This window comes from Acipenser ruthenus, chromosome 6, assembly GCF_902713425.1.
Source record: "Acipenser ruthenus chromosome 6, fAciRut3.2 maternal haplotype, whole genome shotgun sequence".
Classification (NCBI taxonomy): domain Eukaryota; kingdom Metazoa; phylum Chordata; class Actinopteri; order Acipenseriformes; family Acipenseridae; genus Acipenser; species Acipenser ruthenus.
This window is the reverse complement of record NC_081194.1, coordinates 8,028,615-8,053,215: the sequence shown is the minus strand read 5'-3', so window position 1 is coordinate 8,053,215 and position 24,601 is coordinate 8,028,615. Positions and strand designations below refer to the sequence as shown.

The 24,601-nt window shown below is 38.9% G+C and overlaps 2 protein-coding genes across 2 annotated transcripts; one reads left to right on the top strand and one right to left on the bottom strand.

Moving 5' to 3' along the window:
• Positions 1 to 1,287: 1,287 nt before the first annotated feature.
• Positions 1,288 to 13,135, bottom strand: bub1 (BUB1 mitotic checkpoint serine/threonine kinase). The gene is made up of 25 exons (XM_034017880.3): positions 12,921 to 13,135; positions 12,249 to 12,308; positions 12,000 to 12,141; positions 11,405 to 11,601; positions 10,974 to 11,017; positions 10,709 to 10,803; positions 10,517 to 10,593; positions 10,018 to 10,208; positions 9,335 to 9,462; positions 8,563 to 9,245; positions 8,061 to 8,113; positions 7,692 to 7,826; positions 7,215 to 7,322; positions 7,008 to 7,110; positions 6,832 to 6,916; positions 6,503 to 6,641; positions 5,802 to 5,874; positions 5,363 to 5,634; positions 5,043 to 5,186; positions 4,827 to 4,933; positions 4,290 to 4,451; positions 3,549 to 3,706; positions 3,055 to 3,232; positions 2,227 to 2,333; positions 1,288 to 1,634 (listed from the first exon to the last, which is right to left on the bottom strand). The coding sequence occupies exons 1-25, from the start codon at positions 12,941 to 12,943 to the stop codon at positions 1,439 to 1,441; spliced, it is 3,660 nt and encodes a 1,219-aa protein (XP_033873771.3). The 5' UTR covers positions 12,944 to 13,135; the 3' UTR covers positions 1,288 to 1,438.
• Positions 13,136 to 14,194: 1,059 nt separating this feature from the next.
• Positions 14,195 to 23,061, top strand: LOC117410543 (protein FAM98A-like). Its single transcript, XM_034017165.3, has 8 exons — positions 14,195 to 14,356; positions 15,669 to 15,817; positions 18,590 to 18,724; positions 19,248 to 19,432; positions 19,579 to 19,659; positions 20,146 to 20,262; positions 20,412 to 20,579; positions 21,237 to 23,061. Exons 1-8 carry the CDS (start codon positions 14,319 to 14,321, stop codon positions 21,900 to 21,902), a joined length of 1,539 nt encoding a protein of 512 aa, XP_033873056.3. The 5' UTR covers positions 14,195 to 14,318; the 3' UTR covers positions 21,903 to 23,061.
• Positions 23,062 to 24,601: the final 1,540 nt, after the last annotated feature.

Genomic DNA, 24,601 nt, shown 5'->3' with positions numbered 1-24,601 from the left:
ACAAACTACAGAGCAAAGCGAACTGAGGAGCATGCAGCGAGAGCTGGAGGGATTGCGACACAAACTACAGACAGAGCGAACTGAGGAGCGTGCAGCGAGAGCTGGAGGGACTGCGACACAAACTACAGAGCAAAGCGAACTGAGGAGCGTGCAGCGAGAGCTGGAGGGATTGCGACACAAACTACAGAGCAGAGCAAACTGAGGAGCGTGCAGCGAGAGCTTGAGGGACTGCAACACAAACTACAGAGCAGTGCAGAGCGAACTGAGGAGCATGCAGCAAGAGCTGGAGGGACTGCAACACAAACTACAGAGCAGAGGGACAACACAGCACTCACACTCACGCTGACACCTCTAGCAATGACACACACACACACACACACAGTGACTGACACCTCTAGCAATGACACACTCGCACACCTCCCCTCATCACTGACATGCAGACAGCTCCAGACACACAGGCTGTGAAGCAAGCCAACACAGAGGTGGTCATCCTGTTAATTCCTGGACAGGAGGCGCCTTTTCCTTAAAGATGTGGTGCTCAACAACACAGAGTGCCCTGCACCTCCTGTCAGTGCAAAAACTGAGCAGCCCCAAATACATTGTGATCCACACAGGAACAAATAATCTAAACTCCCAGAGGGGACATCACCAAATCCCTGAAGCCGAGCTGACGTGCCCCAGTGCACCATTCAGCTCATTAACGCAGAGGTGTTCCGAAGCTGTGCGCCTCTGCCCAAACGTGCACCTGGCACACCACCGCACCATCCAGCAGCACCACCTGTATGACCAGGTGCACCTCAACCAGGAAAGCATAAGGATCTTTGCCACGGTCTTCAAAAACACTGCCCTGGGCCGAGACCCACCCAGCCCACGGCGAGGACAGGAGTATCCCCAACCACCCACGAGTACGCAGGAACACCCAGCCACTGAGACTACGCTGCAGCAGGAGTGGTACCAGCGACCCGCACAGTCACACAGGTACACTGCAGCAGGAGTGGTACCAGCGACCCGCACAACAACACAGCTACACTACAGGAGTGGTACCAGCATCCCTGACATGCTAATAAAGCTTAACTGAATTGAGAGAGAGATGTATATATTTAATTTTTTATAGGGAATAACCTTGACCGATACTTAAGTTTAAATACAACATTGTATACCATTGGCATCTAAAATCACACGACCATTAGGAAGTTTTAACCTAATGTGTGAGAGAACAGTGGTATTAACAAAAGATAACTTGTATTATATTGTCAAGAAGAAAAAAAAACAACGCTAAACACAACACACCTTTTAAAAATGTCAGCATTTTTATATTAAACAAAAAATGTACAGTCATTTATTTTTTTTTTTAACAAAATGCAAACCCTTAAATCAATATTTTAAACAGTAGTCAAATCATAACAGAATCAAGCCACAGCTTTGACTTGTGGAAGATTTATTTACGTGAGCGTTTGTTCTCCAGCAGCAGCACTACCAGTCTGTTACGCAAGCTTTTTATCTTGTTGCTATAATTCTGATTAAACACAGCTGTCAGGTTTTCACGGAGGTTCCTCAGAGACGGCAGGCTATTGCAGTCAGGAATGTTCAGCAATGTGTGAAAAAAATCTGTCCACATTTCAATATGAGGATTCCTGAAAAAAAAAACAAAAAAAACACATTGTTCAGCATTAAGGGAAGGAGATCATTTAGCTTACTTACATTCTCCAACAAGGGCTGCTTGTGCTGTTATAGCCTATATTTAAAAATAAATACATTCATTGCAGACCTATTAATTCAGTCTTGACAGAGGCATTTCATAAACAGCAGTGTGGAGTAGTGGTTAGGGCTCTGGACTCTTGACCGGAGGGTTGTGGTTCAGTCCCCGGTGGGGGACACTACTGCTGTACCCTTGAGCAAGGTACTTTACCTAGATTGCTCCAGTAAAAACCCAACTGTATAAATGGGTAATTGTATGTAAAAATAATGTGTTATCTTGTAACAATTGTAAGTCGCCCTGGATAAGGGCGTCTGCTAAAAAATAAGTAATAATAACAATAATAATAACAACAATAATAATAATAATAATAATAATAATAATAAAGCCTGTGTAGGAACACAACAGTACAATGCAACCAGGCATGCCCATAGGTACCAGTTTATACAGTATATCCTTAACTCATAAATTCAAAATATGGGGCGGTGAAATAAATACTTAGATGTTCCCACTGAATAGAGCAAACTTACCTTTTAAATACAGCTGTAGTCTTCCAAACACCGTTGTCGTGTTTTACTTTCATGTAAGACCCAAAGAGCAAGCAGTAAACTGTGCCAGCAATCCCAAAATAATCTGTCTAAAATAGACAAACGGGACATCAGATTGGTTGCCCTTCATAAACAGTACACACAGCTAACTTGGTTGACCTAGCATTTTCACCAGTATTCAACACAGAAACTCCCACCAAATACCTCTTTCTAAACCAACCTCTTTCTACTGTTACCTAACAGTATATAAACCACTGTTACAAGGAAGCATTGTGATTTAGTGTCAAGACCGGTCAACTGGAGCTAGAACTAGCAAATTGTATTCATTTATTTTTTCTTTAAACAAGCAGTCATGGTCGATTTGTGGCTGTGAAGGGAGCCTAATTCACATTTGTTCAGCTTAGAGCTGCAACAATTGGTAAAGGACAAACCGTGCTTAAAATGAAAATGTATAAAAGAAAAGTCAAGTGCATGTTTACTATTAAAACAATATATACTATACAAGAAATTAAGAAACCAAGGGATTCAACAGAACCATAACTGGACTGAGACCCGGCTTTACTTGTTTCATAAAGTAATAGCAATACTCAAGAATACCCCTGTATGCTTTTTACTTTTACCATGGAAAACCAGCACCTAGATTAGAATGAGCTTAACATTTAAGACAAGTGCGCAGGCTGTATTTTAATGCTCTACAGTTCAACTACGAAATTTTACCACCATCAGAATTATGGAAACATAGTAGCGGATACTTATATATTTTGCTGGCAATCTTACAGTATCAAACAGTGAAGCACACCAGTTCTTTACCTGGTAATTCCATTGCCTGCCAGTTACCATTTCAATGCATTGGAATCCGGAAGTTTCCACTTTTGCTGTGAAGGAAGTTCCTTTGGGGAACAAGGTCATATCAATACTCTGTCCCAAATCAATCAACGACAAACCATGATCCAAATTTTCCAGGTCGAAGGAGTCATTTTCCAGAAATCTAGATTGTAAGATACATATAAAAAAGAAAGCACATTCAAACAAGAGTGAAATATAAAGCCAATATGAATTTTAGTTCTCTAAGGGTGCATTAAAATTATGAAAATAAAAATAGCACAAATAAAAACACAGGTCCATTTGCTGTGAGGTAATGGAGCTTTGAAAATCGTAAAGACTTGCAACCTTAATTTTTTTCATGGAATTTCAAATGGAATATTCTTAAAGAATAATCAACGAACACAGTCCACTATTAAGGGTACTTCAGAAGCAGCAAGCTTAAAAACACAAAACGATATGCAAGTACTACAAGTACAGACCTGTCTCCCAGTATAAAGTTGTCCGGTTTGATGTCTGCATGAATTATACCGATGCTGTGAAGCTGCTCTACCATATGCAAGATGCATATTGCAAAATAGATCACCAGAGGCTGGGGCATCACCTTCTCACTCAGGTGTCTGTACAGGTTTGTTGCATTCTGTTAGCAAAGGCAGCGACAAATAAAAGGGCATATTTCAATCCACAGACGTTTTCACACTACACCATCCAACCCCGAAACACCCGAGTTCAGCCCTGCATGCATTCACATTTGCCTTGCTCTACGATCTACGCGGTGAGATTCGTCCCGGGGTCAGACACAATCGTTTCAAACTACATATTTTCATCCCAGGGCGTGCCGATGCGTGACCCTTACCCCACAACGTTTGTTTTGTTTGCGGGTACTGCCATGCACGTTTTCAATCTGAGGCGAGCGTAACCATGTTGCATTCACATTTAATTTTTCAACCCGAGGCAAACGTTTCGCCCTGGGTTGAAAATTCTCAACTTTAGTCTCTGGCAGGGGTGAGTTCGCCCTGGATTGAAACTGTCAATGTGAATACACTTGCCTGTTTGCCCCAGGGCGAAAAGGCAAGTGTGAAAAGCGCTTATGTATGAGTACCACACTTTGGATGGATGAAAGAAATCAATATGCAACCTTATTTTTCAGTCCATATCTCAATAGCAAAATAAATGTCTCTTATATCCTTTTTTTCTTATTCAAGCAACTCATTTTGGCATACCAGCAAAGTCCCGTAGTTGTGAAGTTCTCCAACTAAAACACTTCCATTCTGGAAAATGTGGGCTTTGTAGAAGTTTATGAAAAGATGCCGAACGCCTGGAGGAAGTCGTTCGACTAGCTGGCATGAAATGTAGAATTCCCAAGGATTTGCTGGTTTCTGGACCTGTGAAGAGAAGAAATGAAAACCATCAAGAAACACTTTAGGTTTTCCTAGAGAACTCCAACTCTGTATGGGCTTCAATTCTGAAACTAAATTGTGCAACAAGTTGAATGACAGGAGATATGAATTACATTTTCAGACTTTCTGAAACTAGCATAGGATTGGGGGCACTGTGTTTAGTCTTCCACATAAAATTGTGAGATTACCGTGAGTTTAATTGCACCATTTTGTTTTTAGAACAGAAAACTAAACATTAATGCTCAAGAACCAGCCAAACAATTAATATAAAACAATAGAACAATTAACTGCTGTGATCATTGGCATGACTGCCTTTCCAAAAGCAACCAATTAACTGTTTTAATCGTCATAATATTTTACCTTTAAGACTAGCCTTTGGCTGTTGTTCATGTCAACAACAGAAGCTTGATAGACAGTGGCAAAGGCTCCTTCTCCTAACATACAATCAACGTGGAAATATTGGTTACCTAAAGTTGATGAATGAAAAACACCGGGTTAGACAGTGGTGTGCAAGAAAAAGTGAATGGGTCATGGAATCCAATGCATCAGGGCTGCCATGGGTGCACATGACTTTACCTAGTGTAACAGAAGCCTTCGGGCGGATTTCTGGGACCTTGCTTTCCCATGTGAAACAATTTGGGTAAGAACTCAGTGGTCTGTGTAGATCAGAGAGCAGGCGGGCAAGCAGACGGTCATTCCAGGGGTCAGCCACGACCACATCTAAAAAATAAAATAATAATTTAGTGAAGAATAATAGGGGTCAATTTCCTGGTGTTCTTCAGTTTGTGCACATGAAATACACCCCCCCTTCAATCATTGCTTTTGTTATGTGCATTTACTTTCAACTTGGGATAATCAAAAGTAAATTATCATTAAGACTATATAGTTTACTGTACCTGCCGTGGGTGGTGGCTCACTCATCGGCTCGTTTGTCTCTGCCAGTATATTAAACGACTGCTCTTTCTCAGTCCTTGCCCCCTCTGCATGTGGAGGCTGAAGACCCAGCTCCCCGTGATCAGTGAGGCTGCAGGATGCCAGGCAGTGCTCCGTCAGGTTCAACTTCTCAGCAATGGCTGTGTCATCAACACAATCTGCCTGCTTTACAATGCGACCAGGAGCTTGGGCAAGTAAATGCTTTCTGCTGTCTGGGCTTTGCTCTTGAATTGGACTGAAATATAAAATACATTTTAAATGATCAAATAAAATAAAAACGTAATGATTTTATTTGTTTTATTCAAATGGACTGCTGGAGAGAACAAATCTACATATTAGGGTAAACATTTATATTTGGTAGTAATGAAGTTGAGGGAAACTGAATGGATGGATTTTCTCTACCTTAGTTTCCTTGTTTTTGCCAACTGGGTAAACTGCTCTTCAGATGGATCAAACGCTGTGTGGCCACCATTTGCTAAAACAATTTAAGATAGTGTTTAGTATGGGTAGCAAACACTTAACTATTTACAAACAAAACATTGTAGAAAGAACAGCAATTTTGCATTGATTTTATTTCAGAATGTGCTAATTTGTACTTTTCACAGTACAACTCATACAAGTGGCTCTTATTGTTTGCTGCTCGGAAGGGAGACGTAGTTCCATTGTTTTGTTTTTGAGGCACGTGGTCTCTCTCGGATATATATATACGAAATACACCATATAATGTATATTTCAGTGAAAATGTTGTTTGACTATAAATGTACAATCTAATAAATAATTAAATGCTATGCAATTTGTTGGTAAACAGCACTATTCTACTGTAAAAAAAGTGAAGTAAAAAAGTAAAAAAGTGAAAAAATATATATATTTTTTTAACTTTATTAAATCCAATAGTGACTTTTTTGTATTACTATCCATTGGAACAGCAGAAAATAAAACATTTAAACTGCATTTCCCATTGGTAGGCCATAGAAAAACAAATTAATTAAAAAAAAATGCTTTATGACAAGCAATATATAAAGGTATTGCTATTATAGTTTTGCAAGCATTGCGGGACAAGACTAATAATCTTGGTGCTGCAGATCAGGACTGCAATGGCTTACCGTTAAATGGTGTTGACACCACGTGTGCAGAATAAGCGAAGTCCCCAGTGCTGTTGGGACTGGGTGCCAGGGTTTTATTGCATCGTGCTGCCCAGATCGTAGTCTCGTCTATTATCGACTCTGCTCCTGGATTCACCTCCTATACATAAAAAGAGACAAGCAATACAAACTTTACAATGGATTTAAAGAACTAATGTTAACCCTAGTTTCATAACCCATAAACCTCAAATCAGTCGCACAAAAATGTCATGCAATTTTGGGCAAATGAAGAGGGAACACAAAAAAGTAGCCCAAAGGCTCCCCCACTGAAGTTGAAAAATGACATGTACATTAGGTTTTGGGATGTGTAGTTTTGGTACAGGCCGTTCCCCAAAAACCTTCTGTGGTCGGGTATTGTTCCCCATCTTGAATGCGCTGCAAAATATAGGAAAAAGGGGTTAGTGTTATAAAACCTTAACAACAAAAGAAATACAAGAAAGTAAAAATGCACATGGGGGTCATTTACCAGTCATTTTCCTTGTTCTCATTTTCATCCTGGAAGATAACAAAGGGAGCTGCCGCAGGTGCAACGTTAACAGCATCCAAAGCACCAAGAGGCTGGAAGTCACCTTGGATCCCAGAGGGGAAGAAAAAAAAGAGAGTTCACGTCGAACGCAAAACAAAGGTCAGAGCATTAACCACATTTAGTTTCATATGACCTCCATGTTCTTACTTGTATTTCTGCAAAAGGCTTCAAAACTGTGGTCCACCGACAGGCTGTTTTCATGCATGTTTCTTTTCTGTGGTAGCGCTGGTGCCATGAACACGTCCATGATAAAACCTGAAAACAATCAGAGAAACAAGAGAAGTGTACAATCTGGGGGATCCCCACTTTTAAGGATGACGTTAGGAAGAGACTTTGTGGCACAAGGCCCAAGTTCAAATACACATCATTAACCACCAAACAATCAGAGTCAACACACAGGGCAACTTTATATATATAAAAAAAATAAAAAAGTATCAGGCTTGCTTAGAAATAGATAGTAAACTACTAAATTATTATTGCTTGAACTACAAAGCACTAATGTGGGTGATTAGCCATTAGTGTCAAGTGTGTGGTTTAATGTAAAAATACACACAGGTGTTATAATCATATTATGGATACTCTGTGCCTAAATATTGCACCGTATTTTAATGGGGGAGGGCTTACCCAGAGCCTCTTTTGTGTTGACAGTGGGGGAAGGCTGCGCTTTGGATGGCGTAGCCAGAACCAGTCCCAGTGACGTGTTTGGAGTAGCATGAGAGCGATTAGCACTGCGCCCAGGAGTACTGCCCATGTGAGACGCTGGAAGCACAGAGTTACTCAAGTTTACACCACAAAGTCTTAGCTGTATGGAAATAACAATGAAAACAAGAAAATCTAAAACAAAAAACTACATTTAAGCAAGCCAATTTAAGCCAACTACTTAATTCTCAGTCAAACATTACAGCAAGCTGGAGATTTATTTATTTAATAAAAATGTATGTTTTGTGGCCTTAATTGAAACCCAGTCAGCTGACATTTTATTAAAAAACAAACCTTCTCCAATTCCTGCTATCATCTGTGCTTTTGGATCATTGGACTTCCCAGACCTGCAAAAGAAGGTTAATTTTTAGAAAGTGTGTGTTGGGGGGGGGGGGGGGGGGGGGAGCTAATAATAAACCCATATACAGTTAAGCTTTTTTTAGGGTAATTTGATAAAAATTTGGATTAAAATCAGGGACCACACAAACTTAACATTTCAAATACAATGGCCAAGTTGCATAAAACATGTTATGTATGTTATTGCCATGCTAAGAATTTGTAGTTAACTTAATTACCGGTGTAACCTTAGAAATTAACAGAACATGAAGAGGTTACAGACCAACCTGCTTAGAACAAGAGAAAGAATATATAGATGTTCCAAATGGTTTCTATATAGACAGGTATATATTATTAGAATCCTCATGGCCATTAAAAGGTTAAATCCAGATTTGGGCCAAAGTGCTTATGACAGGCAATGTAAAGTTGCAATACACACATGTATACCCTCAATACTTACTGTTCAGTAAAGCTGGCCTGATGAAAACTAGCAGTGAAGGGGTCAGGCTTTGCTTCACTCACTGTATTCATGCTGGTATGAGTGTCTTGATCTTGGATTCCATAGTCTGCTTTGCTCTCTGCACCAGGTACTGGCTGACATGGAGGAAACAGCATACTGCAATGGATCTGGGTTTCGGATGGTGGTACGTGGAAGGAGCTGTAGGATGCTGATTCTGCAGCTCCAGGAACTGGCTCACAAGATGGTAACCCAGTGCTGTCTTGGTTCTGGAATTCCAGTGTTGGCACATGAAATGAGCTATGTGGTGTGTAGACTTCAGCTCTTCTCTGCACTGCCCCCAGCTCTTGCTGCGATACAAAACAGTCAGCTTTGATCTGCTCCCCATGTACTGGCAGAGACAATGGAAAAGCAATACTGTCATGGTTTCGATTTTCAGCAGGGGTGAAATGATAGGAGCTGTATGGAGCTGAAGTTGCCACTAAAGAAAGAGAGGATCTTTTTGGTACTTCCCCCAACTCCTGCTCAGCCTGCAACACAATGCTATGGTTCAAGGGCAACACATGACTGTTAGTAAATAAGTTTGCATCTGCAACAGATGGTTCCTTAGACGTTTGTTGTGGATCTCTCTCGATTGGCCCAGCTGTCTGTTTTACAAAAGAGGAATGTCCCATAACAGCAGCATCCTAAAACAATATAAACAGAATGTGTTATTCTCAGTTACAGTTGCTCCAGATCAGGTAAAGAAGACGGTGAAATGCAACATTGCTGTTACCTGCTGCTGTGGCTGGCTATTACTCTGAAATGATTTGAGCCGATTGTCCAACTCCTCCAGCTGCTTCTGTAACATCTGTGCCTCCAAATCTTCTTCAGCTTTCTTCCTTAAGCGTTCTTGGTGTTCCTCTATTGGTTTAAACATTTATGTAAGTTACTACAGAACAGCTGTCTCACCCAACACCCCTTGTGGGTGATTTTAATGGCTCTTAAAGCAGAACCTCCTCAAACTGGACTCATTACAGCTTTGACAGAGGGCAAATTACTCACATTTCAAGAAAATACATAAAATTGTTTTGAAGAAATCTTGATAACAGGAAAGCCACATTACCATTGGTGAGTGTTATACATACAGATTTGAAGACAACTATAAAGTTGTCCCAGAGATATAGCAGGGTACGCATTTATGAATCCACCAGCAGCATTCCAAAACCAATACAAGACAGCTTGTATTGTTTTCCCAGCTTATCAGTCTGTTTTGATGTGTGATGTATTGGTTGCTGTTGCAGCGCTGGGGCCACATCTTGTAAGGACTTCAAAGTCGGACGGAACAATAATTAATTATCCATAAAGAATTTACCTTAGGAGGTGCCCTTTAGGGTGTGGAGGGGGATATTACTCTGAGTTAATAATATACATACATTAAATAGATAAATATTTTAGAACCACAATAAGTATATATACCCCATTTCTGCATCTCTCTCTTCTGTGCACATTTCTTGAAGTACCGCTGTGCTCTTAATTCTTCAAAGCACAACTCAGACTCTGCAGAGACAAGTTCATTTTTGCAGTACATTGGAACTGGCTCAGCCCCTCCTTGTGAAGCTTGTGCAACAGTCTGCTTATGTGAAGGCCCAATTTCAGCCTTAGAGATTCTGTAAAGCAAAATCAAACACAGAATATACACACACATATTATATACACACACACATCTGTATAGAGTATACTGCATTAAAAAAAGGAGACAACTGTCTTTCGTTAGTTGTTTCGTTCAGCCTAATTCTGAAGACGTGCTACATTTCAGAATAAAATATCTTTTGTTTATGTAAACAAAGAGCCCTTGTCAAAATGGCTCTAACTACTTCAAGAGTGCAGTTCTAATATAATGTGTCAACTTACAAGGACCCAATTAAGCAGCAGTTATGACAAAATATATAAAATCATTAAAAGGGAAAATCCTTACAGATGCTGTGTTACGTCAGATGAAGAAAACTGGGTCTGGCTGTTATACATATTCTGATATTCCAAAGGCTTTGAATCCTGTTTAAAAAAAATAATAATAATTAAGAACTAGCTTGCCACTATCAGATAGATTTCAGGCTTTTTATTTTAACTGTATAAAACCAGTTTCAAGACTAGATTATACAGTATTCACCTTGCATTGGTGGTGAAGGTCAGCAGTTCCTTTTTCTGTCACAGGTGGTTTCATTTGATTCACACATTGTGAGTTCTGTAGAGGCTGTGCGCTGCCTAGAATGACAAGAGCAATAAGTATACATTTGTTACTATATTAAAACATATGTTACACACAATATGACCATATTTATGAAGAATGGTGTTGAAGAGGGATATGCGAAACATGGTTCACAATACTGTAAACACTCATCAATAGCCCACCACAGTAGAGCTATAAAACTTACCTTGTGTCATTAACAGATTGCAAGATACTCTTTCTTGGAATAGCCTTAATAAGAAAACAAAAGTTAGTTGTATCTTTCATCTAAATGACCCAATACCCTAATTATCTTTGATTTTTTTTTATGCTCACTGGCAGGGTCATTTATGGGTAATACACATGTAATTGAAAAAAAAAAAAGTTTTATAACATCAAAATAAGTACTTTATATTGCTGACATAGAGAAGCTAGACTAAACAACAAATAATTAATTTTCATTTGAGCTTTACTCTAGGGCATATAGGTGAACTCAGCTTCCAGTTTATCCCATATCCCACTCATAACAAAAAACAAAACATTTTGCAGGCAATATATTTTTCACGTTCCTCTTTGTTGTGTATTCTACCAGAAGACGTTGCACTTCAACATGCTGTTTACTACTGAGTATGCAGTTACCTGTACTCATGAAGCACACGGTCAGCTGGTTCAGCTTGATTCTCAACTGCTCTTTGAAAGACAGCATCTGCCTGCTGCAGCATTCCCTGTACTTCAAACTGTTGCGCCCAGATCAGGTAAAGGGCAGCTGCCCTGGTTCCAATGCCTTGAGCATGGAGGTCGCTGTACACAGCAATTGGATCACTATAAAAACTTGCCTGAGAAGTGAGGACAAACTCTAATCATTACTAGCAGCTGTGGGTTAGATGGAGATAGTTGGCAGATGAGGTAGATAGATGACAGTTATGTTATTTATGCAAAGCATTATCAAGAGTATTTAAAGGTGGACTTTACAGTCCAAGTGACTCATTATTCTATGCATAACCGATTTAATCACAAGGATCACTACTGACAAGTGGTGATTTTACAGGATTTACTGCATTTAGTATCGCGTACCTCAGAGTTGACAAACTGCATTACAGAACATTACATTGCAAATGTAGTCGTGTATAGCTTATTACACTTGATTAGTCTCAATCTCACTTAACACATCAATTCATTTTTTGATATATAAATATTTAAATAATCTGGTACCAGAGCACTGTAGAACACTTACATATTTTATGCAGTAGTTGACATATCTTTCGTCATTATAATACCGTTTTTCATGCATAAACTTCCGCACAAGTCTTTCCAACACGACTGAAATATTGTTCTCGTCATGGGGCTGAAGATTCTCCTCCACCCATTGCACAAACCTGGTATGCAAACAACGTAGGTACATTAAAAAAAAAATCAAGTTTTCAACACTGGTCAGAACGACTTTTAATAATTTACAGAAATATATAACGAGACAAAACGTTACCTGTCCCATACATCAAGTGGATCATCTCCTTCGTATTCATGGACAGTGGCTTCAAACTGTCTGAAAAATAAATCAATTACGTCAGTGCCAGAATGAGGTTGTATGTACGCAACCGACAGAGTTTAAGCTATTTTCCAAAAATATCTCATTATTATTATTATTACAACACGCAACAATCTACTTTAGCTTGACAGCCTACGCTGGGAAGGTTCGGGGACAACAATGTGTTGATTAATATTAATATAATAATAATAATAATAATAATAATAATAATAATAATAATATTTTGTATCGGTGCTGCTTGATTAAAACGAGAAGCAGCAGTCTTTTTTCATGTGGACCCTTGAAATGGTTCAGATACAGACGTAGACAAACACGAACGAGCTAACACACGTCTGCTTTATATACTAACATACAGACTAATAAAAATAAGAAATATACAATCATCGATAAACTTAAATATGTCTGTCCATAAAGCGTTTAAACTAAATCGCTTATCAGCGAATACATTTATTCTGGATTTTAGCAGTGCAAAAGACATACATCAATATTATAATTTAATAATGCTAACATACTTAGTTGTTTACGATCTATTGCACAGATACACAACCCACTGCCCTTTCTAACGTGTTAAACGTGTAAAAATTGAGAATTATATCCCCAAACACTTACTGCAAAGAGTCCTTTATATCCATGTTATATATAGTATTTGTTTTACTTTACTCTTTACATTAAACGTTAGATTTTACTAATTGCAAATAAACCAAATCCTTATCCTCCACAACAACCCATCCGGTGTCTTGCGTAAAATTTTAAATTTAGCGCGCAGGCGTTGCGATTCAAATCCCTTCCCTCCCATTGGATAGCACTGACTCCGTTAGCTAGCGTATAGCCAATCAATGTAGACCTTACTGCTGCCAGACACATTTAAATCCTTCAGTCCACGCGTGAGTGAACTAAAATTGTGTAAGAAACTGAGATCAAAACATACCAGGAAGCCTTTTTTTGTGGACACACACACAATATATATATATATATATATATATATATAGTTTTATAAATTGAAGTTGTTATTTGTTCGACATTTAATATGATATATATGAATGGAAGATAATTCATTGTATTATTTTTTCACTATGTAATAATTGTATATGCATATTTTAATATTAGTTAAAAAAAAACATGCAGTATTAATATCAATTTTTATTATATCAGGGATATTATTTAATTATTTATAACAGGGGCCGGTGGCAGTTAAACTCTTGAATGAAACCGAAGCCTAAAGTTACATGGTAACAATGGTATAATGACGATTAGTAGGTAGGATGATTCTGCTTAACTCTGAAGCATTCTCAGTCTCCTGCTGCAGTACAATACAACGGGCACACGTAAACTACGGCTGTGGAAATGTGCATAAACATAAACGTACACCACCATATTGTCATAACAGATCCCCAAATAGCAATGGTGTCCCTAGTAGTATCGCTTTTTATTTTAAGTTGGAATAACATTGTACTGTGAACTTATTGAGTCTGCTGATCGAGATAACACTTGACATGAAGTCACTTACTGGACTTTAGGTACCAGACAGTATAACCAATCAGTATAATATCACTTTTAGTTTATAATGAATTGTTAAAAATGTCACTTTCAATATCATATATACACAAAGGCATTATTAGGCAGTGAATTCCAAATGCAATACCAAGTTCGGGTCCTTTTCGGCTACGGGCGTTCATGAGCTATGACGGAGTGGGAACCACTAAAAATTTGCCTTTTCCTGGTCGGAAGGAAGGTTGTAAAAAGCAAACTCGACACGCTCTTTATAGTTGTCGCATAGGTTAACTTAAAAAAAAAAAATCACATAGAAACAATAGCTTACATTTATTTGTCGGATATGAAATAATGTAAATAAAATAATAATAATAATAATAAAGGACAGGCACGTGTTGGTCATTCCTGTCTGGTGTTCAGAGGTCGGGTTTGGACCCCGACATGCCAACCGAGCAGCTGCGTGGGTGAAGCCGGGCAGTTTCTGTAATTTAGTCATTTAAAGTAGACGACAGTGAAATGGAGAACGACGTATTAGACTGTTTGGAGGATTTGTGGTATGTAACATTTTCATAACGCGTTTAAAATTGTTCAGGGAGAATGACGAGGCTGTATAAAGTGGTGTCTACAGAAGACTGTACGTGTCAGGCAAAAACAAAACAAAACAAAAAATCTTTCCGTATGTTTCCTGATTGAGTGAACTCGCATGTTTAAAGATTGCAGTTAGATTTTAATTCTACATTCTGATCACTTTTACAATTGCAAAAACATTGTTGTTTTAAGCTGGCAATTTAAACTTCGGCTGTTGCTGCATGCTCCAGCTCCAGTCTCACTCCCACCGGGAAATTGAAACCAGACACAATCCTTAACTTACTGACACTGTCAAAACGTGGTGGGACGAGAAAGGGGGAACTATACACCTTCTTCCTTAAGAAGCGTAAACATTAAATATGTTACTCCCACCATAACTATGAAGCGTCCTCCCTGTGTTAAGCAGTTCTATAATATTCCATAGTTAGTGATGTCAGGAATGCACTCTCTATTCTTGTACAGTAGTTTTTTGGTCATAATGTATAGCTATCATTGACATACAGTAATCAGGGTTAGAGTCAATAAGTCTATTTCAGTTCCAATTCCCTTTTAATCAATTCCAACACATTGATCGAAATTGCAATTCACAGATTTCTGTTACAATGAGCATCTCTCAGTGGCAAGAAGTTATTTAAATGGAAGTCACTGTCAGTCAATTCAGTTGTCTTCATATGAAAGCAGTTGAACAGTCGCAACAATTCCAATTTCAGAAATATCATTATCAATTCCAATTCCTTAAAAGGAATTGGAATTGGAATTGATTTTAAATAGGAATTGAAAAACAGGATTTGATCCCAACCCTGACAATGTAGTTATTACTTGCATCCAAAAAAACACTTCTTAATGTCAGGACAAGTGAAGTCTTGTATTCACTGAAATGAACGTTTGCATGATCTGGCATTGAGTATAAAAAGAAACAGGTTGCCACTGTTTATATTCTGACGTACAATGTTCCCATTAAAAATAGTATTAATACAAGTATGCATATTCTTAGAAAAAAAAACTGTTGTTACAATATATGTATTTTTAAATAGTTTTTAGTTTCTTCTATACAAGCTTGCCAAAAGAAAATCCTTCATGTCCTGCTTTGAAATGAAGTTGTATTTCACCATGCTACTGAACCGTAAATATTGGGTCTGTAGGTACTGTGGTAGAATGCTGCCTATATACAGTATCTTGGTCTATACTTGGCTGTTCATATCTTTGCTGAGAATAACATATAGTAGGTAAATAATTCAGATATTGTTTTTTTTCATAAAAGCTAATTTCATCTTGTAGTTACAAGGGTCCTCTGGTAGAAAATGGTGCGCTGGATCAGGCAGTTGCTGGGGGAGCCGCTTCTCCTGAATTCACAAAGCTCTGTGCCTGGATTGTCTCTGAGATCAAGCTGTACTGCAAATTGGAGGAGAGTGTGCAAGCCACAAACAGTAAGTAATCACTGTAATATTGTGATGTCATTGAACTATCCACTGTCACTGCAGCAAAATAACTCAGCAGTATAGGAGACGTGTTGAATTGTGTGCAAAACGTCACTGCGCATTATTAAAATATGTGGAATCTGGAAACAGTGTTCTACAATTTATTAGTGCTGGGACGAACACAGGATTTTCATGTTTGGATATTTTTAATATTATAAATAATTTTAAATATGACATGGATGAATACTTCCAAATAGAATCTACTGGTACTAGCACCAGCAGTAGTAAAGAAAACTGTAGCGACTCAACACTGCCTTCTGGACAATCCACAACAACAGACTGAGTTAAACAATCATGAAGAAAAAAGAAACAAGACTAAAACTAGAACAAACACAGTGGGCTGTTCGTCTATTTAAAAGCAAAAGAAAAGAAATGACAACTTTGAAAATGAGAATCTGCAACAACTAAATACTACACTAAGAGAATTCTGTGCAATGGTAAGAACAGTTAATAAGGAGCAGTACAGCATACAGAGTTATACAGGAATAAGATCAGGGATAAATCGGCACCTTAATAACCCTCCCTTCAGTAAAAACTGTAATATTATGAACAACTCTGAGTATACAGGTTCCAACAATGTACTGAAAGCACTGTTGTATACATTCTGGGATAACATTCAGCTACATTTTGCTCGCCGAGGTAGAGAGGGTCAGAGACTGCTACCACCTAAATCCTTTTCAATTATGCAAGATGAACAGGGGCTGAAATATACCACTTTCTCCTTTAACAAAGAAACTAAAAATCACAAGCAAACCAGTGACCGTTTCAAGAGTAACTACCGTGGAAGGTTTACGAAACACAAAATAAAAATTGACCAGTAAAAGCCTTAATTAAGTACATGAATAAATGCCCCGATGAAGCAACATGTTTTTATTTACAACCTAAAATTAATTTATCACCCGAAGAACTCTCTTCTACCGACATATGGTACCACCCACTTCCTCTTGGAAAAAAACACCTTAGGAAACATGATGCCAACATTAAGTAAGTTGGCCAACCAGAGTAAAACGTATCCAGACCACTGCTTGCGTTCCATCGCAATACAACTATTATCTAATGCCGGTCTAGAATCGACAAATTATGGCAGTAACCGGACATAAAAATGAGTCTTCGATTAAAAGTTACTGGGCACCGGATGGAAAAGAGAGACAAACCTGGTCTCGCATATTGACAGGAGGAGAAAATGCTAATATTACAATACCATCACCTGTTCTGAATTTTCCAAAAGAGACTTGCAATCCATCGATTGTGCCAGTTTCAAGAAATGAACTTTAGTCCAGCAGGTTTTCCAGTATGCTGAGCAATTGTACCCGTTAATGGAAACATTCACATCAATAACTGCTAAATAATTCAAGACATCCGATTAAAAATGCTGGCCTATTTTACTAAAATTAATTAAAAAATAAACGTACCTGTTTATCGTTCACGTCAGTGTTGTTGTTTTTCCTAATACTTTATATAGTTTGGTTTTATTTGTAAGTTAGCCTATATCTCCCGGGAAAAGTACGATGACTTCAGGTTTGGATGTTTTGCAAACAACTGTCCAATCACATTGGCGGAATGCCACAGCCTAACAACACCTATTGTCCAATCACATTAAGCGGAATGCGGCAGCCTGGCGTAATTCTAAACAGGTCGGATAACAAAATGTAATCGGCCGCAACAAAACCTAGTTCTTGATAAAATCACGAAAAATAATCTTTTTTTAATTTTTTTAAATTTAATTTGTAACGTATCCACATTCTAATAGCATTTGAGCCCTCAGGACTGAGCTTAATCGTGTGGTAATGCCCTTCTCGTTACGTTAATGTAACTGCACGAGGCGGGCATTACCACCCGATTCAGCCCGCTCCTTCGGGCTCAAATGCTTAAATAAAACATTAGTATTAAACTGACTAATTGTTGTATTGAGCAAATCCTTTTGGATTAATCCACAAAAATGCACCCACTACTAGTGAGCCACTTAACAATTCACTTTACTAGTCAGCCCCCCTGGAAGGTAAGTGACTAAGAATTTTACACAAAAGATATACAAATATATTGGATAGCAGACGTGTGATTTAGTAACATTTTCAGATTTTGGACCACTTTGCAGGAAAGTAGTGTGCAGGTTGTGGATAGAAGATTTTCAAGAGCTACTCAAACAAAGGTAGTGGATCCTCCACTCTTTAGACCTGCACTGTTTGTAAATGGTGTTCTGTGAAATGTAGTGCCTCCACATCAGACTGGATTAATGCCTTTAGGAATTTGGTGGCTTTCATACACAGCAACTCAGTGGCAAGTGTTGGCTCCCAGGTGGCCTTTTTTTATTCAGGTCTGCTCGGGATGGCAGTGCATGCCTCTCCTTCCCTTTTCCTATCATGGGATAAAACTATAATTCTGTTCCTGGTTGAATAAACACTTACCCTTGTTATATTCTTTTTAGAGATATTGTTTTTTCTGGAGCAAAGCACTGCAAAGATCTCGTCCTGCGACAAAAACAGCTTTGACTTATTCTGTGACTGCAGCACCCTGCCACTGTAACGTAATATAATTTATGATATATTGAGCTTTCCTTTGTGTGTTTCTTTGTATACGTTTTCCTTTTTTCCTTTTTTATTTCTATTGTGTTGTTATAGTTAGATTGGTTGATTGTTTTTATAAAAACGTCAAGGTTTGTAATTCTGTACTCTGACGATGTTTGTGGTCTTTGTAATTAAACTTTTTGTATTCTTTATTAAGGTCCCAGTGAAGCAGAAGGCTTCCAGTTTGAGATGAGTGGCTTGCTAGCTGAGATGAACTGCCCTTATTCTGTTCTTACAACTGGGGATGTCGCCAAACGTCTTCTAAACAAAAACAGCTGCCTTTTGCTGCTCAGTAAGTTTTGTGTAATGCACATCAAATTCTGCTCTTTGGAGCATGTACCCACATGCATGTTGTGGAATTGAATATTTCTTGTTGATTTTTCCCGATGCTGAGTGTTCTCCGTCCTTCTCTATAGTTGTTTCTGCATGGATCATTATTTACCAGGCTTGCCAACCCCATATGTCCCTTTTCAACCATTGAGTCTGACCGCTTGGGGTGTGTAGCTGTAATTACTGTCCCCTTGAGATTTAGATTTGTGTACTGGATTTTCCATTTCCTAACCCTGTTGCCACAGTTGCCAATACCTTACATATAACAGCCTCATTTCCAAAAGACAGTGACAGTTAAATATTCAAATGTTGATGGTGTGAAGTATCCTGTTCAAATCAGTTGTACCATATTTAGAGCCCTCTTTATCCAGGTAGTCTTGTTTCTGTTTTGTCTTACTAGTCCTCTTTCAAGCTTGTATTTCTTGCAAGAGTTCAGTCAAGATAAATCTTTATTAACTTCGCCATACCTGTGCACCCTTTTCCAGCCTACCTTATTTCCGAGTTGGAGGCGTTAAAGATGGTTCATGTAAGCCATCCGCCAAAGACGGCTCCGGAGGGGGGAGGCAGTGACGTTTTTCTTGAGCTGAAGGGGATTTGTGTGGGCCTGGGTATGTCCAAACCCCCCGCCAACATTGCCATGTTCCAGTTCTTTAGTGGAATTGAGAAGAAGGTAAGCAGATCACCGTCTTACTAAGCCTTCACAGACTTTGTCCACTAATGGGTAATATAATTGGGGGGAGGGCATGATGAGGCATATTTGAGAGCCTATGTGTTTCTCTTTCATTGATTAAAAATGACTTGTGTCTCCATCAACAGCTGAAGGAAGCCATGTCCAAGGTGCCTCCGAATCACGTTGGAAAGCCACTACTGAAGAAACCACTTGGCCCAGTTCACTGGGTCAGAACTTTACAGAACAGCTGTTTTTGTAGTCTGCCTAAATATTATTTCTTTAAGTGTCCCTGCAAGGGGAACTTTTATGTTTTTCTTAATCTGCCCGTATCTCATGAAGTTCATTTCAAAAGTAACGTTACTTTGACCTGTGACCTAATATTGCTTCCTTATTGCGGTCATGTGATGTTTCTCTTATGTAAAAACAAGTTTTATGGCCACATTTCTTTTAATTTCCAGCCATATTTTCAGAATGTTTCTTTACACAACAGCTTCTTGTCCCACGTGTATTAATCTTTTCTACTCTGCTGTTAAGTAGATTGTTAAAGCATGTCTACACAATACTGTACGTATTTCTATAACAGTTCAATTAGAAACCTAGACAAAAATAGTTGTTTCCTTGTAGCCGCGATATCAAGGCTTATGCGTTGAAACAATGCAAGAAAACGTATTGCTGTAAAAACATCTTCATCAAAGGCTAAATATTTCCCACAGGAAAAAATCGAAGCTGTTAACCAAGCACTAGTTAATCAATATGAAGTCCGGAGGAAGATGCTGCTGAAACGACTTGATGTAACGGTGCAGTCTTTTGGTTGGTCAGAAAGAGCAAAGGTAAGATTTTGAGTAAAAGGATATACGCGAGATCCAAGCCATTGTTGGAATGTCAGCAACCAGTCAAGATGCAGGACAATTTCCAAACCATTTTATAAAATACATTAATTTAGGCAACTAGATATAAAATACTTTTTTTTTTTTTTTAGGCTCGTGCTGATCAGTTGGCGAAGGTATACCCGGCGAAACGGACTGCTCTTGCTACAAAAAGCAGTGTTTCTATTGCTCACCTATATGCAGCCCGGGAAGATCTGTCCAAGATTTTAAGAACCAGCAGTGGAACGATCCGTGAGAAGTCAGCCTGTGCCATCAACAAGGTAAGAATGCACTAGAACAGGGTTGTGGGTCAATTACTGTTCAACTCCACTTCCTTTTTTTATCAATTCCAACACATTATTGCAATTGGCGATACTCTGTTAAAATGAGCTTCTTGCAGTGGCAACAGATTACTTAAATTGCAGTCCCTGTTCGTCAATTAAACTGGCTTCAAATGAAAGCAGTTGAACAATCACAACAATTATGTCTCTTAAAATATAAATTCCAACTTCTTCAAAGGAATTGGAGTTGATCTTAAAAAGCAATTGGAAATGGAATTTGAATTGAACTGCAATGTGTACTTTTACTGTTACATTTTGGACAGTTAGTAAGAGCTGCTGTTCTTTACTGCCCTGAAGGTGAGCTTGTCTTTTGCTATTTACCACCTTTCTGAAGTAAAACCTACAAGAAACAAGTCAAGTAGACAAACATTTCAGCTAATACCTTCATCTGTTTGTTTACATGGCTTATTCTGGTGAAGCTAGTTATGGTAAAGGCATCATTTCCTCATACTGTATATATTTGAACCAGAATACCGGAAGGCAGGGTACCAAATGTAATAAATATTATAGCTACTCAAAATGCAGATGTAAATGTAAATTCCCTGCAGTCCATATATTATTCTACATAATATCTGTTTGTTTGCTTGTGATCTACAGGTGCTGATGGGCCGGGTGCCGGACCGAGGAGGAAGACCCAATGAGATCGAGCCGCCTCCTCCGGAGATGCCGCCCTGGCAAAAAAGGCAGGATGGGCCGCAGCAGTACGGAGGGGGAGGCGGGCAGCAGAACAGAGGCGGTGGCAGAGGGGGCTACGATCAGCAGTCCCAGGGAGGGCGGGGAGGGTACGACCGAGGAGGAGGTGGCCGGGGTGGCAGAGGGGGCAAAGTACAAGGGGGTTGGGGGGATGGAGGAGGTGGTGGCTACCAAGGCAACTACCAAGGGGGTGGATACCAAGGCGGGGGAGGTGGGGGGTATTCAGGTGGAGGGTATCAAGGCGGGTTTCAGCCACCTACCTACCAGGGAAGTGGACACCAGGGAGGAGGAGGAGGAGGAGGAGGGGGAGGAGGAGGGGGAGGGGGTTATCAGGGTGGTGGAGGATACCAGCAGGATAACCGCTACCAGGACGGTGGCTACCAAGAGAGAGGTGGCCGTGGGGGGCGTGGTGGCAGGGGCAGGGGGAACCGTGGCTGTCAAGGAGGTGGTTGGGGTGGAAGAGGAGGGCAGAACTTAAATCAGGGAGGGCAGTTTGAGCAGTACTTCCAGCAGGGAGGCTATCACTATAACCAGGCAGGGTTTGGTCAAGGGAAGCATTATTCAAGTTGAGGGTAACCTCATGGTCATTGCAGCAGAGCTCACGTACTAGCGATGTGTAGAGAGGGGGATAAAAAAAAAAAGCCTTAACTACAAAATATTCCAGCGATGTACACTACCATGGAATTGCACAGTAAGGTCGCCAGCACTGGGAGGAGTTGGTGCTGACCTGAAATGGTTAGTTTTGAACTGTGAGAGGTTTCACATACAGCAAGACTGAAGACTTAAATTTTTTGTTTTAATCATGAATATATGGGGACATTTCTGATGACATGTTTTTCATGAAACAGACACGACGGTACCTATGCAATCATTTATTTTATTTTAACATTTTTGTTTCAGGAATTTCAACATGATTCTGGCTTTTGCTTTCATATCACAAATATACTGAAGCCTCATCCCCTAATGAGAGCTGAATCATTTTTGTTTTAACCCTATGGGAGGGACTTGCATCATCAAACAACTAACAGATATCAGAAGTATCCTTTTAATGTAGTGCATTTACAAGACTGAAGACCCTCTTATGACCAGTAACATGAAATTGATCTACGTCAGTGTCTCCACAATATGAGCTCTGCTGTAATTGCTTTGGGTTACAAATCAATAGCCTTATCTTCTGGTTTTTGAACGTTGCAACTGTAGAGAATTGAAATGCCACTACTACAGGTTTTTTTTTGTTTGTTTGTTTTTTTGGAGATCTGCAACACTACTATATCTTACCATGGACCTATATGGTGGTTAGAAAACAAACAGATTATCAAGCAAGAAAAACGTTTAAATCTATCTGCAGTCCTCCTTTAGAGGAATATTATTATTTTCAGCGTTAACTGATGTGAAATTTACTTGAAAGGAAATATGTATTCTTAAATATGCTTTGTGCATGAGTTTACACCACTGGTTAAAACACGTGGTTGATTTAAACTAAAATTTACTGGCATCCAGGCAAGGGACTGTAGAATCCTGGAGGCCTTTCGTTCTTGCTACAGACAACATCCAACTAACCGAGCTCATGATTTCTTTTTTTTCTCTTTACTAAAAGCCACATGACACTGCTTGTTGGCTATTATGTGTACATAAGTTATGTGAAGTTATGAAAGACAATGCTTGAAAGTGTGATGTTGAATGAACAGTGAGCAATACAAATAAAAAAAAAACAATCTGAATTAAGTTATTTCATTAATAGTACTGTTTTTTTTTTTTTTTTTTTAATTATACCTGTGGTTATTGCTTATATAGGCAAAGCATTTAAGTATGCTATTACTTTTTAATACTCCTTATGATTTCAATTTAAGCTTTGGGCAATGCAGGAACAGGATCTGATCGTTCCCATAGCTTGCTGCTTTACCACTGAAGTCAGGTTAGCGATGACACTGCAGTGCAGCAGCTGAGCTTGGAGAGACGATATGTTTAAGAGCTGTATTGAGGCCACAGGCATGTGTTTAAGTTCTATTCACAGAAAGTGATACACATTAGTTAATATAACTGATATTTGCTACCCCTACCAGATGCTCTTCATTATGTTTTTAAACCAAGACTACCTGATTATTTAATTGAGGTGTATTAAATAAAATACTTGCATGTACACCAGTTGCCTTTCAGATCACTATGAATTCTATGCATTTGGCTACAGAATTTTTGGAACAAACATTGCAATTTAAGCATTGACCAGGATTGTATTGCCACGGTATGTTCTGTTTGAGCAAAGTATTTAAAGGAGGATTTATGCATTTTACAGTGAAAATTATAGTAAACAAAGATGGGCCAAGCTATACAGCAAAACATTGGGTTTGTGAAATTCTGAAGAAAATGTATTTATTTTGAGAAACGGTGGTTTGCATGTAAAACCATTGCCAATAAGCTTGTTGAAGGACAGGTGCTGATTCGAAGACATGCAGTATCACAACCAATAGGGGGTTGATTTGGGGTATTTTTTTATCATTGCTGTGCTAAAGATGTGCTTAAACTGCAGGGATTGACACAACTGTTTTGTTAGTTGCAAAAAGAAGTTATGTAACTGCTCTGTTATACTTGCTTGAAGTGGGAGAATAAAAGTGCCAGACAATGCAAAATAAGATGGAAATACATTACAGCCTTATTCTTTTATCCTTGAGCAATAGACCAGGGTTTCCCAATCCTAGTCCTGGGGACCCACTGTGTCTGCTGGTATTCATTCCAACTGAGTTCTCAATTACTTAATTAAACCCTTAATTGAACTCATAATTTGCTTAATTAGACATTTTTACTTGTTTCCAGCGCTTAAACACTTGCAGATTTCAAGTTTGTCATAACATTTTATAAGTAACTTGAACTCTGCAACTCTTTAAGAGCTGAGAACAATTAAAAAGGTCTAATTAAGCAGATTACCAGTTCAATTAAGGGTCTAGTTAAGTAATTCAAAGCTCAGTTGGAATGAAAACCAGCAGACACAGTGGGTCCCCAGGACCAGGATTGGGAAACCCTGCAATAGACCGATCAAAGCCCTGCGTTTAAACTTCCACAAGGGGGCAGTGTTGACCTGTTTTTTTTTGTCTTTTTTTTTAATGAAAACCAAAACCTTGCAAAAAAAAAAAAAAAGATTGTGGCAACTAGTCAGTTTGGACTGTTGATTACAGTCGACATTGCTCCTGAATGTCTGACATGTTCATTTCTTAATTAAAAATACAGGCTACATGGTGGGAAGTTGAGCTGGATATGCATTTTTTCCCGTTATT

What these genes read in the sequence shown, in the direction of transcription:
- bub1 (XM_034017880.3), bottom strand. Translation starts at nt 12,943, where the DNA reads ATGGATATAAAGGACTCTTTGCA. An exon ending in CAGGCCAGCTTTACTGAACA is followed by an intron (nt 8,114 to 8,562) that starts GTAAGTATTGAG and finishes CTTCTTTTGCAG; the next exon opens with GTCTGGGAAGTCCAATGATC. An exon ending in TGAGCCACCACCCACGGCAG is followed by an intron (nt 5,187 to 5,362) that starts GTACAGTAAACT and finishes TTTATTTTTTAG; the next exon opens with ATGTGGTCGTGGCTGACCCC.
- LOC117410543 (XM_034017165.3), top strand. Translation starts at nt 14,319, where the DNA reads ATGGAGAACGACGTATTAGACTGTTTGGAGGATTTGTG. An exon ending in GACTGTTTGGAGGATTTGTG is followed by an intron (nt 14,357 to 15,668) that starts GTATGTAACATT and finishes TTCATCTTGTAG; the next exon opens with TTACAAGGGTCCTCTGGTAG. An exon ending in CAGCTGCCTTTTGCTGCTCA is followed by an intron (nt 18,725 to 19,247) that starts GTAAGTTTTGTG and finishes ACCCTTTTCCAG; the next exon opens with CCTACCTTATTTCCGAGTTG.